The 17487-nt window shown below is 33.1% G+C and overlaps 1 protein-coding gene across 1 annotated transcript; it reads left to right on the top strand.

The window, feature by feature from the left end:
- Nucleotides 1-9864: 9864 nt before the first annotated feature.
- Nucleotides 9865-15624, top strand: LOC123539081 (uncharacterized). The gene is made up of 3 exons (XM_045323558.2): nucleotides 9865-10315; nucleotides 13166-13918; nucleotides 15490-15624. The coding sequence occupies exons 1-2, from the start codon at nucleotides 10112-10114 to the stop codon at nucleotides 13916-13918; spliced, it is 957 nt and encodes a 318-aa protein (XP_045179493.2). The 5' UTR covers nucleotides 9865-10111; the 3' UTR covers nucleotides 15490-15624.
- Nucleotides 15625-17487: the final 1863 nt, after the last annotated feature.

The raw sequence follows: 17487 nt of genomic DNA, 5'->3' as shown, positions 1-17487 counted from the left end.
TTGAGGTTGATATACTACATACCCCATAAGTAAATCCGACACTTTTATTTAGATATAAAAGAATACATTTTGTTGTTTCATAATTACGAGGTACTATTTCATTTTATACTAAAAGGCAAAGGCAAAGTTGTCCGTATATTAATCCCGTCTGCTAGGATTTCTTATATCATTTAAAACAAGTAAAAGAATTTTTAAAGCAGCATGCCTCCAGATTTGGCTAAAAAATAATCTTTCTTTCAAATTGAAGTTTGGTCTTATTAGAAACATTAGAATATGAATTTTTGTTTCTAAAATATTTTAAAAGTTCCAAATTAAGAAAAAAAGATGACCGCGTCGGGAATCAAACCCCGGACCGCCGCGGCAATTAAGACATTTTCTCGTCGTCGTAACCAAGAGCACTACAACTGAAGTAGTGAATAATGACTTCAAAATATAGATATTTATAATCAAGACAGTTTACCTGGAGTAAAAGCGTGAAAAACGCTTTTCGATTTTCATCGTAAAAAGTAGTAAAACAGCAAATTCTCATGTGTTTCCGTAACATAAAGTTTGTCAGTAATTTTAAAAGTTTTAAAACATTCTTAAGAAATATAGCATTTATTTCAAGATATCTAAAAAAACACATTTGTTGTTGTCGAACGATCTGGAGGCATGCTGCTTTAAAATCGGCTTAAAATGAGAATGTTAAGAGCATTTTTATCTTTGATCAAAATGACGTCCTTTTTTAATCTAATAATTTCTCTAATTTTTTAAGCTATAATGAAGGAAATTACCAAGCTTTACATCTTACAATCAGGAAAATTATGAAATTATTAAAATTATATAAAAGGTTATTTGCTAAAAAAAGAATTCAACAGTGTGTAAATGAGGTCACAAACACACTTAAATGTCTGTCTCCATGATCAGCCCTTTTCTTAAATTTTAAACTGCCATATCTTTCTCAACAGTGGATCGATTTTAAAAATTCTTTCACCGTTCAGATTTGAGAATGTTTTTTTATATAAAAATAACTTATTGTCAGGCTTTCCGCCTTTTAATAATATGAAAAACATTTACTTTTAACACATAATATTTCATTTTACGAAAGGTAACAGTAAATACGAAATAAAATTCCGTTGAAATGAAATATTAACTAGTAAATGTGAAACGTTTGTTTTTTTTTTCTTCATAAATGATTGAATACAATTTTTTAACGAACCAAAAAGGCTATGAAAATTAGCCTCAAAATAGTTCATACATTTTGCAGTTTCTGACATCAACTTCGAAAATAGAGGAAAACAGAGGACAATGTTTATCAAATGCATTGTGACAAGTATGTAGAGACCGTACTATAGCTCTTTGCATACTTTGATTTTTCAAACTAAAGTGATTTTTACAAGTGCACCGGTTACGATAAAAAAATGTAAACAACAGACTCTGTCTATGAAACTTTGAAATGAATGAATGACAGTCGATCTTAGTCATAATACTGATTGACAGTGAATGCTAATGACTCAATGTGTTGCAGAAAGGTATTTAGTTTGTAACTGTAATTTCCCATCAATTGAAATCCTCTCAAAACTAGTAAAATAATTACTTATATTTGGCCAAAACTCACCGTCTTTGCCGTTCGACAGCTGCAAAAAGGGCAAATATAAAAGATTCAGTTTAAGTTATATTTCACTGGTACTACCAGTTAGTAAGTTCATACTCTGAACAAGACGCCAGAGAAATTTGGGCAGATTTGACCGATTATGGCGTTGGCAGCATTAGATTATATTTTTTCTTTACACAAAAATTGCCGTTAGGTAACAAAGCGAATACGCCGATAATCCGGAGTTCACCGATTATTGTTCCAGTTCACGCAATGTAATCCAGCAATTAAACTGCATAGCTATTAGCTATTGCTGTTATAGGGAAGTGGTAGAGTGTCTGCCTTAGGTGTGAGAGGTCCTGGGTTCGAGTCCCAGTTAGAGCTTAACTATTTAGATTCTGCTAAAGCATTGTTTTGCTGTTAATAGGCTGTTCCAGATGTTCTAAATTTTTAGCACACAGTATCATGGATCATTATTTAGCAATCCAGATCAAAGTTGAAAGTTAAATCAAATGCACCCAATTAGAAAATATTGACTATATTATGTCCCTTTGATGTTTATGCTCTCCATGTTCAAGAAGAGTTACATTTCCTTGATCACAAATTTTCGTTAACATGAAAATATTAAATGCTCATAACTCCACACTTCTGGTTAAAATATTGTCTATATTTCTGTTTTTGAGAAATATATGGACCTTTGTCTTCATTTCAAAGCTTTTTAACTTCAAACCTGTGATTTGAAAAACTTAGGTACTATCTCTAAAGTATGAAATAAATTATCATGCGGATTAACTAAATAATGATCAAGACGAGAATATGCTTGGCATAGACATATTTTCAAAATCGGCTTAAAAATGAAAAAGGTACGAGCATTTTAATATTTGATCAAAATAACGACCATTTTGTTTCCCTGGCATCAAAACAATGGTGTATTTGTTAATACTAGATACATATTTGAACTATATTTACTTATTTCTTTAAAATGATTTCTCAGTTTTTTCAAGCTGTAATGAAAGAAATTACCGGAATCATGCTTTACATGTTACAGTCAAGAAACTTATGAAATTAATTTATTTAAAAGACTATTTGCTAAATAAAGAATTTAGCAGCATGTAAATGAAGTCATAAACACACTTAAATTGCTGCCTCAATGATCAACCATTTTCTTGAATTTTAAACTCCATTATCTTTTTTAACAGAGGTCCGGTTTTGAAAATTATTTCAGCGTTAAGAATTGAGAATGACTTTCATATGAAATTAACTTATGTCAGGCTTTCCTTGCCCTTTAATAATATAAAAATATTTACTTTTTAACACATAATGTTTTATTTTACGAAAGGTAACATTAAATACAAAATGAAATTCCGTAAATCGAAATATTGAAATATTAACTAGTAAATATGAAACTTTCTTTTGTCACAAACTGACATACGGGCCTCATTGTATCTGTAGTTTAAATGCAGGTATTGCATCATCTTTTTGCAAATTTTTGAGTTATTGAGATAAATGTCTGATTTTTCGCATAAAATACCTCTCATGTTTTTCTGTATTTCATAACTTAAATTTCCATGTAAATTTTATTAAATTCGGTTCAGTAATAAGAAAGTTGATATTTTATAAACTTCTGTAATTCATGTTTTTTTTATCCCCAAAATCACTATTATGGGCCTTCAATTGTTCTATTCAATTCGCGCCAAAGTAGTCAGATTTCCCGGCTATATCGTGATTCCCGTGGAAATACAAATAGCCAGAGTACACGCATAAGCCGTGAGTTCCATGAAATTTAGTATTTGGCGGGACATTACCCTACAAATAGACTGGACTAGATATGCCTAGCGCACACCACGTTCGATTTTAGACGAATTTACGTCAAATTAATTTTTCTTGGTAGAAATTTATGCTCAATCGAGGTAAGAAGTTTATTTGTTAGATTTTTGTATAATTTTTGAATTACGATTTTCATTTAGTAAATTTTTGGTCATTCTACTGAAGTCTGTAACATTTACTTTTCGGCATGTGATTTTGGCTAGTTGCGGTATGTCAGGATAATTTATTAAATTTTTCAGACTTTTGTAAATTATTTCGAAAGAGAAATCTAAATTGTTTCGTTTATATAAGATGAAGATTTGTACTGAAATTTGTGTAACATGATAATTGTAAAGTACTCTTTGTCATAAACATATGTCAAACATATCGTTGTTTATTATGGAACGCCGATATTGCATTGCAATTCAATGTATAAATCTATGTGGCAAGTCTAGTACCGTGTATGTAATGTTATTGTAATTTGAAATTTTTGTGTGCAAGTCTATAGCGTATCGATAAAATGTCCATTTTGTTGAATTGAAATTGATATTACCTTCATACTAGCTTTTGTATAACATTAATTTCGCATTGCATTTTGTTAATTTGTAGTTGTAAATACTAGCTGCAGTTAATCATTTCCTTATCTATAATTTTTCATCATAACTTTTCATATCTTTTCCATACTTTAACTTTAGACTTTTAAGTAATTAATTTTAGAAATAATGGAAGTAATAAGTGGCTTATTTTAATCACGTGACGTATGAACTTAGTAGCACATATATTTTGTATAAGTAGCACAAATTATTTATGGGAGCCTACGGAGGTATGGTATACCCAAATGAGCAGTTTTATGCCCTGACTTATTTGTTTTGCTGTGGTGCTTACCATATGTTATATATTTTAGCTTCTTCCACCAGACGACTTTTACCTGGTGATGTCACGACCCGGAAGTACAATACCCGAGGTTCACTTGTCTTCACTCCTCTGGATGTGATTTTCCCAGCGCAGAGCTTTCGTCCCATGGTTGTGCCGTAAACCGCAAAGACGATGATTTTTGTCATCCACTGAAGTCAGCTCAGGGATCCAATCACCTACCATCATAGGGAGCCAAACCGGAGTCAACGTATTCACGGTTTAAAGGGACTTTACTTGAAGATATATTGTATATTTGTGCTACTTGAAGTTCAAAGTTAACCGAAACATCTGTGTCAACGAACAATCAGTGTAAGAACTGTATACTTGAAAAAAGTACTGGGCTCAGATTTTTTTTCTTTCTTTATTACAATAATTTTTTTTCACTCTTTCATTTATTCATTGTACATAATCATTTTGCTGTAAATAAATTTGTAAATATTAAATAAATAATAAAAAAGCACTAAAATAAAAGTGTTAAATTTGACACTAAGGACTACTTAATATATTGATTTTGTCATGGGTTTAACAACCAATCACAGAAAGAAAGTAATTTTCAAGTCAAAAACAATATTTTTTTTTTTATATGAAGAATTGAGTTTGAGTTTTAATTCCTAATGATGTAAGATAAATGGATTCAATACAATAGTGATACTATAGATTAGATGTCATCAATATTTAAAAATCACCGCCTTATTATGTCGGTTCTTTAACACAATTTTGTACAATATAAACATGCTGTTCGGTCATTTGTATTGAGTAAAATGTAACAATAGACATGATATTTATTTGGAGGAGCGTATCTGTTTAATTTTATTCTGATGTGATTGATTTCATTTTCAACAATATTTCATTAACAAACAATGCTTGTTGTGACCTGCCGTGATGCAGTTAGTATAGTGGCAAATTATAAATTTGAACACATGTGGTTTTGATCAAAAGAACGATTTCAGGGCGAAATATTTCTTTTGGGCTTGAATTTTAAAGTGGAAAGGAAAGTATCTATTTCATGGTGTATATTCTCGTATATTGACCGAACAAAGGAAGCTATGGAAATTAGCCTCAAGCATAAGTTCCTGATTTCAAACTATTTCATACTTCTGGTAGTTCCTGACATCAGCTTCGAAGATACATGAAAATGTGAACAATGCTTACATAATGCATTGTGACAAGGTTAAGCAAACCATAATACGTATCAACTAAATAATGAAAAAGACGAAAATATGCTTGTCATAGAAGTATAATAAGATATCACACACTGGAAATTTGTGATAAAAACTGTGCCAATTAAGTTTATTGTTTAAATGTGAGGTTAACTTTTCTTAAAGAATTTTGTTTGACCACTCATTTCTTTAAACAGATTTTGTGCAGGGACAACTACCCCTTTCCGATGATATCAGAATCAGAATTTGGGTACAAAATGAACGTAAGTTCGAAATACTTCCGGTACGTTTGACACATCATGACAAAGAATATGAAGGCATATCGACGCCTCACACTGCACTCAACACAGCACTAAGTAGATTTGTAGTATTTGTAACAAACGTATTGCCATGACACGGACAGGTAGATGTCCGAAAGAAAAGTCAGACATAGAGACAGAACAAAATGAATACTGCATGTATAATGTTTGCAGCAAAATGCTAGCCTATAAAAAGAAATTTATATGATACATTCTATACTATAACAATGTCAGCTGAACGAAACAATGTCTTTTCAAATTTAGTGTAAAGGACACAATATATTAAATAGTTTTACGCCTTAGTCTGCATTAGTTGCCTATGTCACAGGTAAAACATGAAAATACGTTAGACTGCATACCTTAGTCGTGATCTAGATATCTATGTACTTTATTTAGGTATAAAGAAAGAAAGTGCAGCCAGAAACAACAAGAAAATGGAAGGAAATTCATCATTTAGTCATTTTAGCAGTGAAATACATCACTATGTTCTTACAAATCATATCTCTATTATAGATCGTATTTCTAATGACATTAGTTCAGCAGGTATCAGCGATTTCTATCTATTTATCAAGAAAACATCTACTGGTTGAGGACCACCAAATCCGGACGACCACCAAACCGGACAGTTTCGTAGCTGCTAAATTTTGCTGTATTTTTAGCAATCTTTTATAAGTCAAACACACGTTTGATTTTTTAACAATGATGTGGTATTATATCTGACAAAAATAACTTATTGAGGAGGAAATTTCATTTTTTGATTGCGTCATTCATACTGAAGCATGAAACTATCTTGGGGGATTTGGAAATCCGCACTGCATTTCTTACTATAATATAGCAGCTTTCCACAAAAAAAAAATCTGAATAAAATTTATATCTTTCAGGCCAATAATGAATACTTTGACTCGTTTTCACATTACATAGCAAAATGTCATCAGTACAGAGGTTCCCATAAGTTGTAAAAAAACTGTCCAGATATATGGTACTGCCAAGCAGTGAAAGTAAGTAGTTTAGTTGACCTTACATTCGGCCCTGGAAAGGGCATTAATCATTCGTTAGGGGTAAACAAATTAAGTCTTCTTCTTGAGGGTGCACCTAACTATGTTCATGTGAAATTTCACAGTTGTAATGAAGGAAATGAAAGAGAAAATGGTGAAAAACCTCTAAAAGTGTCCGGTTGGTGGCCCCCGACCAGTAGTTAAGCGGAACCCGGAAACCCCGAGTTTATGAAGTTGAAGATGTGTAATGTGCGCTGTGATGGCGGCTTTTAACAGTCTTTTTTACCGGGAGCCTGGCACAGCGCGGCCGTTTGTCTTAAATACTATTAAATATTAGTAGGTAAATAAACGTAAGATAAACGCCAAAATGCGTATTTCGGCGTCGTTTACATTTCAGTATTAATATAAGTGATGTAATTACTATCAATTGAATCTAAAGTAATTAATGATAAAACCACATTGATTTAAATTTTCGCCAATTTTGACATGTAGCCGGAAAAGATGTAGATGGTCACGACCGGCTTCATGTTATCTAAAGTAAAACGAGACAAATGGTATTAACATTTCAACTAGGAAGAGATAAAAATAAAGTTACTTAAAGTGTAGAAAGGTTAATAGGATGGGTTTTATTCAAGCTTACTTTGCTTTTAAATCTTCCTTGGCCACTCTCATGCGGGTTTTGTAGTAAGGGCCAGGATTGCTTGAGAACAGATAAGTCCTTCAGCACCGGTGATAGGTATTTGAAGTGTATCAACAAAAAGCTTGCTAAAAAGGATTCAATTCACCGTGATTTATGTTTAAGTAATTCATCAGATATTTTGACTAGGTATACGGGGTTCTTTTAAATAGGAACCGATTTTACAATTGATTATAAATGCAAACGACGATCGTTTTGCGAGTACTGATTAGACGTAGCATGTAAACCTGCGCGGCCGAGTCGTTACAGTCGTTTTTAATCCTTTCGTTGTCTTTACATAGCCTTTACGTGGAGTACTTAATTTCCAGTACGCTTAAAGTTGGAACCTTGGTGAGCATGGATTTTCATGTGAAGAAATAATCAAAGGGATCTGGTGGGTAATTGGTGATTTAAGGAAAGTTCGCATCGTTGCCCAAATCAGTGCTCGAATTGCCTCCCATGTCTTATCCAGCCACTCAAAGCTTGGAAAATATCTTTTGACTGATATTTGACACTGTTAAGATATCGAAGAAAACATACCATGTTCGACTGTATAAAGGGACTTTTATATTATGACTATGCATACTTCAAGGTATATCTGTTTCAATGGCATACTGTTGGACACGCCTTTATGTATTTGAAGAGGAAATGGCGTATTTAAAAGATCCCTTTAATTGGCGTCGCTATAAAACTGATAATATTCCGAAACTACGTCAACATTAACAATGCAATTGTTACATGCACAGGTGTATGGTAGTTTGATGCTCGGCAGAAAATGCCAAGAACTGATCTAATGTTTTTCCGATATAAATCACACAGATGACAGGTGCGCTATAATCACAATGTGATTGATAACAAACTGCTTAGCGTTGATCTCAAAATATTAATGCTATACCGGGAAAACTATATCATATACAATTAATGAACATATTACACCTAGTGTCTATTCTGGAAAAAAAACTTCGAGATCTTACAATAATGTTTTTGTTTCATGCCAGTTTAATGGGCTATACCCAATTGTACCAGACTTTTTATACTTAACGTTGCGTATATTGGGAATCGTCATACTAAGCAAACGCATGACATCACGTCTGTAAAGAGAAACAATGTTAGTAATTGTATTTCGGAAAGAATTTCCGATTATTTCACACTCATATTCTTTCGCGTTCAAGAGTAATTGCGTAACATTAAAAGTTACTAACTGAAAGTTTTCATTTAGAAACAGCTGAAGTTAGTCTAAAGTTATATTTCAATAATCCACTGAAAAAAAATATTATTATAGATAATAGTCTACGAGTTCGTTGATAATATATAATTACCCTGACTAAATACGATTGCTTAAGACAATCTAATTTTCATGATAGTATGCAAGTTTTAACTTGCAAGATTTTCTCATTATAATTCTTTTTTCTTAAATGTCCAGACATGGCAGACATATACAGAGCTAGCATAATAGCCATTTGGAATGTTTTACAATGGTTAACATGTTGTCAAGATGACTTTGCACATACAATATGTCGGAATATCTTATCACTAATCAAAGACACAGCTATCGGATATTCAAGGAAGTTTAGCCAGATACCGGTATACCTTTTGAAGTACTGAAGAATAGGTTGTAAATTTACATTCATAGTTTCCTTCATAAAATTACAGCTGCTTGATTTTGACGGAAATTTGAAACGGTGCCACTTTGTTACTTTACAGGCAAATAGATATAACGACAAACTAAAACACCTTTCGAGCAAGTTCGTGGAACTTGGAATTAGTGTCCAAAGAGAATTTGGGCGACTGTCAATAATAAAGCAAAAAAAATGAAAAAGAATAGACAAAGTTCACTTAAATTTTGATGTCTACAAAAGTTCAACATAACAAACTACATACAGAATACGGAAGGAATACTAAGCATAAATATTAAGTGTGTGCGGAGGTTCATTATCACTTATAAGGACATAGAATAAGATAAAAAAAGAGCCGCTTTGCACAGACATCAAAACGCGACTTTGTACGATACGAATGTTAAGCATGTTCTTTTCATGGAAGAGGAAATCTGGTAGTGTATCAAGAAATTAAACACTTGTATGTGTATGCGTGTTCACTGAAGTTAAATGTCCTGTTCTTTGCGCCTAACAATCGACACAGTATATTTACTGTAAAATATTTTAATTACTGAGACATCTTTTAGATAAAGAAGTAAATCAAACATGGTATAGTGTGTATTGTGTGGGAATATTACAAATTCATAACATAACATATAATGAACTTCTATGTTGTTAGCAATGTGTTGCAACAATGCGGCTTTGTTTAAAGAAGCTCCGAACAGTATACATGGGCTGAAGCCGTTGCAAACAAAGATGCTTCGAATGACTTTGTACTGAATTACTTTTGTATTGTGTCTATAAATGTGACTTTTTGTTTTGCCGTGTGCGTTTGTTGTAAGTGAATGATGTCTAGATACGGACAACAATGATTTCTGTTAAGATAATATCAGACAGCAGCTGATATTTCCATTGAAACTGGCATGGTAAAGTTTGATAGCGTTCAGATGATAATACAGATGTATAGAAAAGGGATTTTCTCGTACACTTCTGTTGCAACTTTACTAGGACAATTTTAAGGAAACATTTAATAGGAAGAACCCGCGTACTTTTCAAAAGAATTGATATCAGTATACTTTAGAGGCATATAAAATGGGTTTATTTCCCAAATCTTTGCAGTATTTTGTCTTAGCATGCATATTGATTGGTGTTTCTTATCATTTTGTTACGATAGGTGTACACATGTTTGATAAACATAACTTCAATAATAATCTAAAAGAAGTAATGGAACAATTGAAGAGTATAAATGGATTAAAACAAATAACCAAAAATGGAGATAACGATAATCGATGTGAGGTAAGAAGCCTTTTCCATATTGATTGAGTAATAAAGTCTGTAACAATATCCTTTGGAAGCAGAGAATGCAACCAAGAAGAATAAAAGCAGACTCGGTTTGATTGAGTGTGTTCATGAGAAGTAATGATATATGCAACGACTCTCACGCCCCCTTGCACAGGCTTTTGTGGAACTGTATTACACACATCTTGAATGGACTCCATGATCCCAAAGGACCAGAAAATATAACAACACTGAATCCACAGAAAACTTCTTCGCATTAAGTTTTTTTTTCATTGGTTAATCTATAGATTTCAGCACTTTTTCAGGATGTGTAGAAAATACTTTGATAAATATGCATATTTACAATTTACTGTGTGACGGAATATACGTTTCTCTAAAGACACAAGTACTGTCTAGACTGTAACTTCTTACTTCTTATTTCGGCACGTGCTGAGAAAGGTATTTGTAGATTTATTTCTGTTTAAGCCGGTGCTAGTGGGAGTGGGCAGTGTTGCATTTTCCATTACTGCTCATGAACAGACTCAATCAAACCGAGTCTGTAGTTTTCACTGTTTGCCTTGTTCTCGGTGCTTCCCAGGGATCTACTTTCCAGATTTTATTTACTTCTCAACAGCGGGTGTTAAGTGCTGTGTGGCGGCCGTACAAAGTCGCCCCGATTTCATCTCAGTGTTGTTATATTTTCTCGTCCTTCGGGATCATTGATTTTAACTCATTTAGATTTGAAGATTGAATTCTGCTAGGGTACGTGGGCAGTGTTGCATTTTCCATAACTGCTCATGAACAGACTCAATCAAACCGAGTCTGCAATTTTCACTGTTTGCCTTAGTTTATACATAATTTATTTTAGGTCGATTGTGAAGGAAGTTCTACAACTTAATATTTATTACTCTCGACATCTCATTCCTGATGGAATCCATCGCCACGAGGGTATGAGAGAAGAGGTCAGTTTCCCTTTTTAATGCTAACGCCAAACAAGGGAGCTACTGGTACCATTTTTGAAGTCTTTGGTATGACGCGGCCGGGGATCGAACCCACGACCTCCCGCACTCGAAGCGGACGCTCTACCACTAGGCTATCGAGGCGGTGATTTGCCTTGTTCTCGGTGCTTCCGAAGGATCTACTTTCCAGACTTTATTCAGAAAACAAAACTTAGAAATTTCGGCAATTAAAATAGATAGGATCACTTGCTGGTTATTTTTCTTTTGCTTGCATGGTTGGAAAAAAGGGCATCGATTAAGTTTTTATAAGGGATTACAGTTTTGATGACATTTTCACGAACATAATTTTTCTACAATGTAGGTTAAACAGAATATTCTCACATGGTAAAACATATTACCTTTTATACCTATGACAAAAATAAAATGCATAGGTCCGTATGCTTATTTTTGAAATATTTTTCTACGATTTAAGAAATACACATGCCTTAATTGGATATGAAGGCATTTTTTGAATTATTTCACGTGTCAGCACTTATGCTGCAATTCTATATCTTTAGACAAAGGGATTTGCTGGGTTTTTTTATAAATGTGCATATGAAATGAAATTTATATGCGGGGACATGTTCTTTCTGTATGCTTGATTCAAGATTTATTTGACGTTATCGTGATAGATGACTTAACACCACGTCTTCCGGTTTATCGGACGTTATGCCACGTCTTCCGTTTTATCGGACGTGCAAAACTGCCTTACATAGGAGATACTTCATGCTTATCAGGCTAACATTTTAGCCTATTACGATTTATAGCCGACTTTTGACCCACTAAAGTTGTAAAGATTTTTTTGTGAATTTCAGCTCATGATTTATACTTTTGCGATTTGTAAGATATCTGTTAGACGTAACGTCATATAACTCTCCTGTGTAACTGAGGTATGATAAAATTTGGATTTTTATTGTCAGAATTAAATATTAATTGTGATCTTACGCTAACTAAAATATTAATATACATTTAACCCTTATCATTGCTGAACACGATTTGTTCTGCCTTGTAGATCATATAATATGTCATTTATTATCTTATAAATAAAAACGATTCAGATTTTTGCGATTCCTGAAGAACAAGTTTGATTATCCTGTTATGATATATTTTGATATATGGGGTCATTTTCAACATGACACTTTTTACGTAACATATTACGTATATCATTTTGTTAACAGAATCTATGTACCACAAAACTAGACTTTTACATTCAAACGTATTCTTTATGTAACGCACAATTTGATTGGCTGTTGATTCCAAACTAAAATGTTCTCCACACAATATAAAACTTACGGATCAACGTCAGCTTCTGAACCTCCTTGGCTCTAGTCTTCGCATGATACTGTTTATCGAAGTCCAGTCAGCTTGCTATGTTTTGAATAATATGCAAAATCCTACATTAGTAATCCAAGGTGTTACATTCTTAAATAATCACAGTCATTACAAAAGTATCCCATGAAGTCAGATTACACACTGAACATTTTAACAACAACAGACGTCACTAATATGCGTATACAGAGGTATACGTACCTGTTAAAATCAATATACAGGACACATTTTGAAGATAGAAAACATGATAAGTGTTTTGTGCCTTAATGAAAATCGGAAGGGTGAATGACCCATAATAAGTTATAGTTCGTTAATAAGTGTCGGACCTATTTTAACATACCGTAGGACTTATATATTTAACTATATCATAAAAAGTATCGAAAAGCATTCTAATTATAAGGTTACGTTTATTGCATTTTCCGAAACGTCCGAACATATAAGAAATCATTATGGTCGCAATTTACTTAAACGGTCAAAGCGTAACCGTTGAAAACTTGTAGATTTAAATAACATCTATGTATTTATTGTTTTTATCTTTCAGTCATGTTCTAAAACTGTTCCAAATGTCATTGTGCAATATGGTACTAAACGCACAGCGTCAACGCTTCAGTTCCAAATACTGTGTTTGATGATGGCGTTTCTGCATGAAGATGAAAAGGACAAAGTTGGATGTTTCTTTAACAATAAAACAGTAAACAAGTACACTGTTATTAAAACTCACAATATTGTAAGGCTACCTATATCCATACCATCAAATTCATGGATTTTTGTGACTTCAAGCGATGCATTGCCGCTTCGAGAAAAGCTTGTATTTAACTGGAGTAGTCGGAAAATTAAAGAAAGAAACATTACGATTCCGTATGTTGCTGATGTGGATTTGGTCTCAAAACGTGGTCATTTTATTGCTTATGAATACCAGACTGTCTTTGGAATGTCAGATGAAAATATGCAGTACATTATTGAATACCTTCGCTATTGGGATATACTTCGAATATGTTGTGGAAGACAGATGTCCAACGACTGGCGAAGTCGCTTACTTTCAAATGTGAATAACAGTCACCATCATAACCGTCATATTCTAACATACCCTGCATGTGAAATGTATAATATAAGTCAAGTTGAGCTTCTTCTTCTGAACACATATGCTGTCCAAAAGTTTGGTCATATCGCTTCATTACGTGACGTCATTGGAAAGCCGTCAATCATTGACGGAAAACTGGACGGAGGCTATTGTGAACGTTGTAACAAAAACATTATCAGAAGACGTTTAAAATTTAATTACAAATGCCATTAGGCCATACCAAATTGATATGTCGTTCGTCGGAACTACCGCATCAATAATTTCATTCCCGAGAAAAAAAAAAAATAATCACCCGCCCGCACGTACATAAAAATCTCCGAAAAAAAATTTTTTCCGATTACGCGGCCCGGAATAATAACGGCAGAACAGGTTTTATCGCTGTTTTAATGCGTCAAAGTGATATTGATCGGATTTCATGCGTCCGTAATACATGTAATCTGATGACCAAAACTCAAAAAGTCAGGAATTATTGTGTTATTCATCATTTATTTTAAATCTGGAATGTCTGTGCTAGTGCCACACATGGCCTTCGATGTGCCGGTAGGTAATGAAGTAGGCACATTCTAAAGAACGAAGCCCGATTGTAAGACGTGCACGGGGATGCAGTTAAAAATATTTGGAAATATTGTTCAGATATAAAGTTTTCAAACCATTTGTTGTCAGTTGTTTAGTTCAGTATGTAAGATCTAGAGCCCAAAGCTGAGGCCGACTACTATCTTAAAAAAATATTTGTTCACAGATCCTGACCGACCTATCACATTGTCTCGGCCAAATCGTTTTGAACATAACTTCTTTAGTTAGTACAGCAGTCAGATATTCTGTCAAAACGCATTTAGTAAATTTAAAAATTGTTTAGATTTTCAAATAAGTAATGTGGATATGAAAATAATTTCTAACAAAATCTGTCCTTTTGTAACCCCAATTTTGCCTGTTTTTATAATAATTGGCTGTGAATTGATTGAACGAGAGAAACTGAAAAAAAAAAGAAAACAGACTGCCCCAACTCTAAATTTCTAGTTCAGTCAAAGCACAACAAACAACACTTTTAAGGGTGGCCATATTGGGATCATTCTTTGTCCGTCTTATCATTTTTGCCTGAAATGAATCTCTACCACCAAAACTTAAGCTAGCCTGATCTTTTAAGAAATTATTCCAAAGGGATTCGAACAATATCGAAGCATCTGTATGCCCAACTCTGTTTGGTCTCACTGGTCAAGTGGTTTATTACTTCCCCTAACCTCTATGGGTTGGAGTTCCACTAGGGGCACAAAGATGTTCATGTGTCAAAGCCATCTAACTGTGTTTCAGAAGAAATGTTATTCCACACATGTGCCTGTTTTGTCCTAAATATTCTTCATTCTGTGCCGTTAAATAGGCACGCCTTCAGATTAATGTAGAAAAATCAAAATTAAAAATAAGACACTGATCCCTTAGTAATTATAGTTACAAAAAAAGTGATTCAGTGAGTTTTGGCAAGAATTTATTTGCAAAATCATTCATGTAGTCTTTAAAACATATAGAAAAGCTATATACTGTGTTACCCACACTGTAAATGTTTGATTTCTGTGTTATTTCTAAAGAAATGTTAACTTCATGTATAATCATAACCGCCTCCTCAAGGGTCCAAGCTGGGAAAAAAAATAAAAAAAAGCCCGCTCGCTCCATGTAAAATCTACCCGCCTCTGAAAAAATCAAAATTGAGAAAAAAAAATTCGCTCGCTCGCTCCTATTTTTTTTTTTGAAAATTTTCCGAAGAACTATTAATCAGTTTGGTATGGCCTTAGAAGATATTTATATATTTTGAAACATTTTACGCAGAATCAAATGAAATTTGGTCATGTTTATCATTTTTATCTTTTTCAGCACATTGTTTTTATAAGCGTTGGTACGGTTTTAAAGTATGACGTTATGGAAAAAGATTGCCCGTTATGTTTTTCCTTTTCTTGTAATGCGTATATGTATCATGATGCGGACACATTCAACATTAATTTTAAATATAATGCATAGTTATTACTTCGTTTGTATTAATAGCACCGATTGAAAATCTGATATAACACGTGTTTTGTGTCTAAGCAGCGAATGTAAATGAATGCCCTTTTTTAATACCCCTTTGCACAAGGTACACTGCCTTGCTAAAAAATAGCAAGTGTGACTAATGTGCATAATAACTGATAATAAGGGATTAATAATTAACAGGCAATAAAACACTTGCAGATCAATGATCTGACAGTGGGTAGGCTGTGGAAAGTTGTGATACTGTTTACCCTACTGCTTTTAATTAACTGCCACATTTATGTTCATTTGTATGTTTTCTAACTGTGAATATAGTAAAAATATCATTATAACCTTTCCTCGTAAGAAACTAGAGATGAAGCGAGTGTAAAATTTAGTTAAAACGTGAAAATAAAAGAAAATTTGTTTTACATGTATGATCAAAAACAGCATTCGCTGGTTATCAATATATGGTTTTAAAACTTTGCATCTGGTTGAACAGAACAGAGCGTACACTTTATTTATAAATTTCAATCTTACAATAAAACAAAAAAATATTCTATGTTTAATTCATATTGTTCAAGTTATTTGAGACACAAAGTAAAAGAATAATATATCTGTTGCATGTTTGCTTTCCACCTTCCTCAGAATGTCCAGGACACAATTCAGTATTTTTTATGAAATATTTAAGAAAATGCCTATCATTTAAAAATCGAATGTATAAATAAGTGTTATTTAAGAATTATATTTAGCAGAACAATTATACGCTCATGAAATAATTTGCGACAGCATAGCCAGGCTTTTCTAGGGCTTTTGGGGGGAAAGGCCCCTGGTCAAATTGGAACTTTTCTATGTGCAGTGGTAAATTACCAAAATTGGGGGAAAAGGTATCAAGTAAATTGTGAGTTTTCTCAATTATATAACTTTAAAACATTTTTTTCAAGTTTTATGACAGGCATTCAAATGCATTACAAATTTAAAGTATGCTCCAGCGAAATTTAGAGAATTCATTTTTTGGGACTTTTTCTCAGACTAATTGTCTGTTGTCATACTTTTCTGCCACTGTCCACATACACGATTTTCGTCCCCTAACAATTATTTTACTAACTGATTTAAAGCTATTCGTTTGATTTTAACATTACATTAAAATGACCCCAATATCTCTTATAGTATCTTTAAAAAAAAAAACAATGACAAAAATGAAAATGTTGCAGGCTCGGTTTAATTGAGCCCGTTCATTGTGTTGGAAATGCTGCATGCTACCGTCCACGCCCTCTAGGGTTTAGAGTTATTTCTATTACATAAATTAGAACTAGTTACTATGCCAAATTATAAACACTTTGTACATCTTTTCACATTTTGAAAATTTATGTTTATTAATGTACGGGCTGTGAAAAATATTAATCATTATATTTTTTCTTGGTTACATATTATTCAAACTCTTTGTACTTATATAAAGTAAATAATTTTCTAACACGTCCCACAGAAGTATCAAAACTGCATGGCAATAGATATGAAATGAGATGTGTCAGCAAAAACAAACTGATATCTATTATGAATCTAGTCTGCATGGACCATGTGGTACCAATTAATGTATGGCCCTTATTAATTAGATTTATCATAATCCGTACCGTAAAATCCTGATTTAATGCTGGAAAAGAGATATTTTCAGGAACATTGTACCTTGTGCATAGGACTGTTAAAGGAATAAAGTATTCTGTTGAACAATTGATGAATTAATGCTTTGGGGATGGTAGTATTTGGCGAGTAACATTTCGAGGCTTTAAATA

The sequence above is a fragment of the Mercenaria mercenaria genome, chromosome 18, assembly GCF_021730395.1.
Source record: "Mercenaria mercenaria strain notata chromosome 18, MADL_Memer_1, whole genome shotgun sequence".
In the NCBI taxonomy this organism is placed as follows: domain Eukaryota; kingdom Metazoa; phylum Mollusca; class Bivalvia; order Venerida; family Veneridae; genus Mercenaria; species Mercenaria mercenaria.
Note: the sequence above shows the minus strand (reverse complement) of the source record. Positions and strands in the feature narration are given on the sequence as shown.

Bases quoted from the DNA above. Each gene is read 5' to 3' on its own strand.
- LOC123539081 (XM_045323558.2), top strand. From the start codon at position 10,112: ATGGGTTTATTTCCCAAATCTTTGCAGTATTTTGTCTTAGCATGCATA. The intron at 10,316-13,165 runs GTAAGAAGCCTT...TTTATCTTTCAG, and splicing joins ATAACGATAATCGATGTGAG to TCATGTTCTAAAACTGTTCC.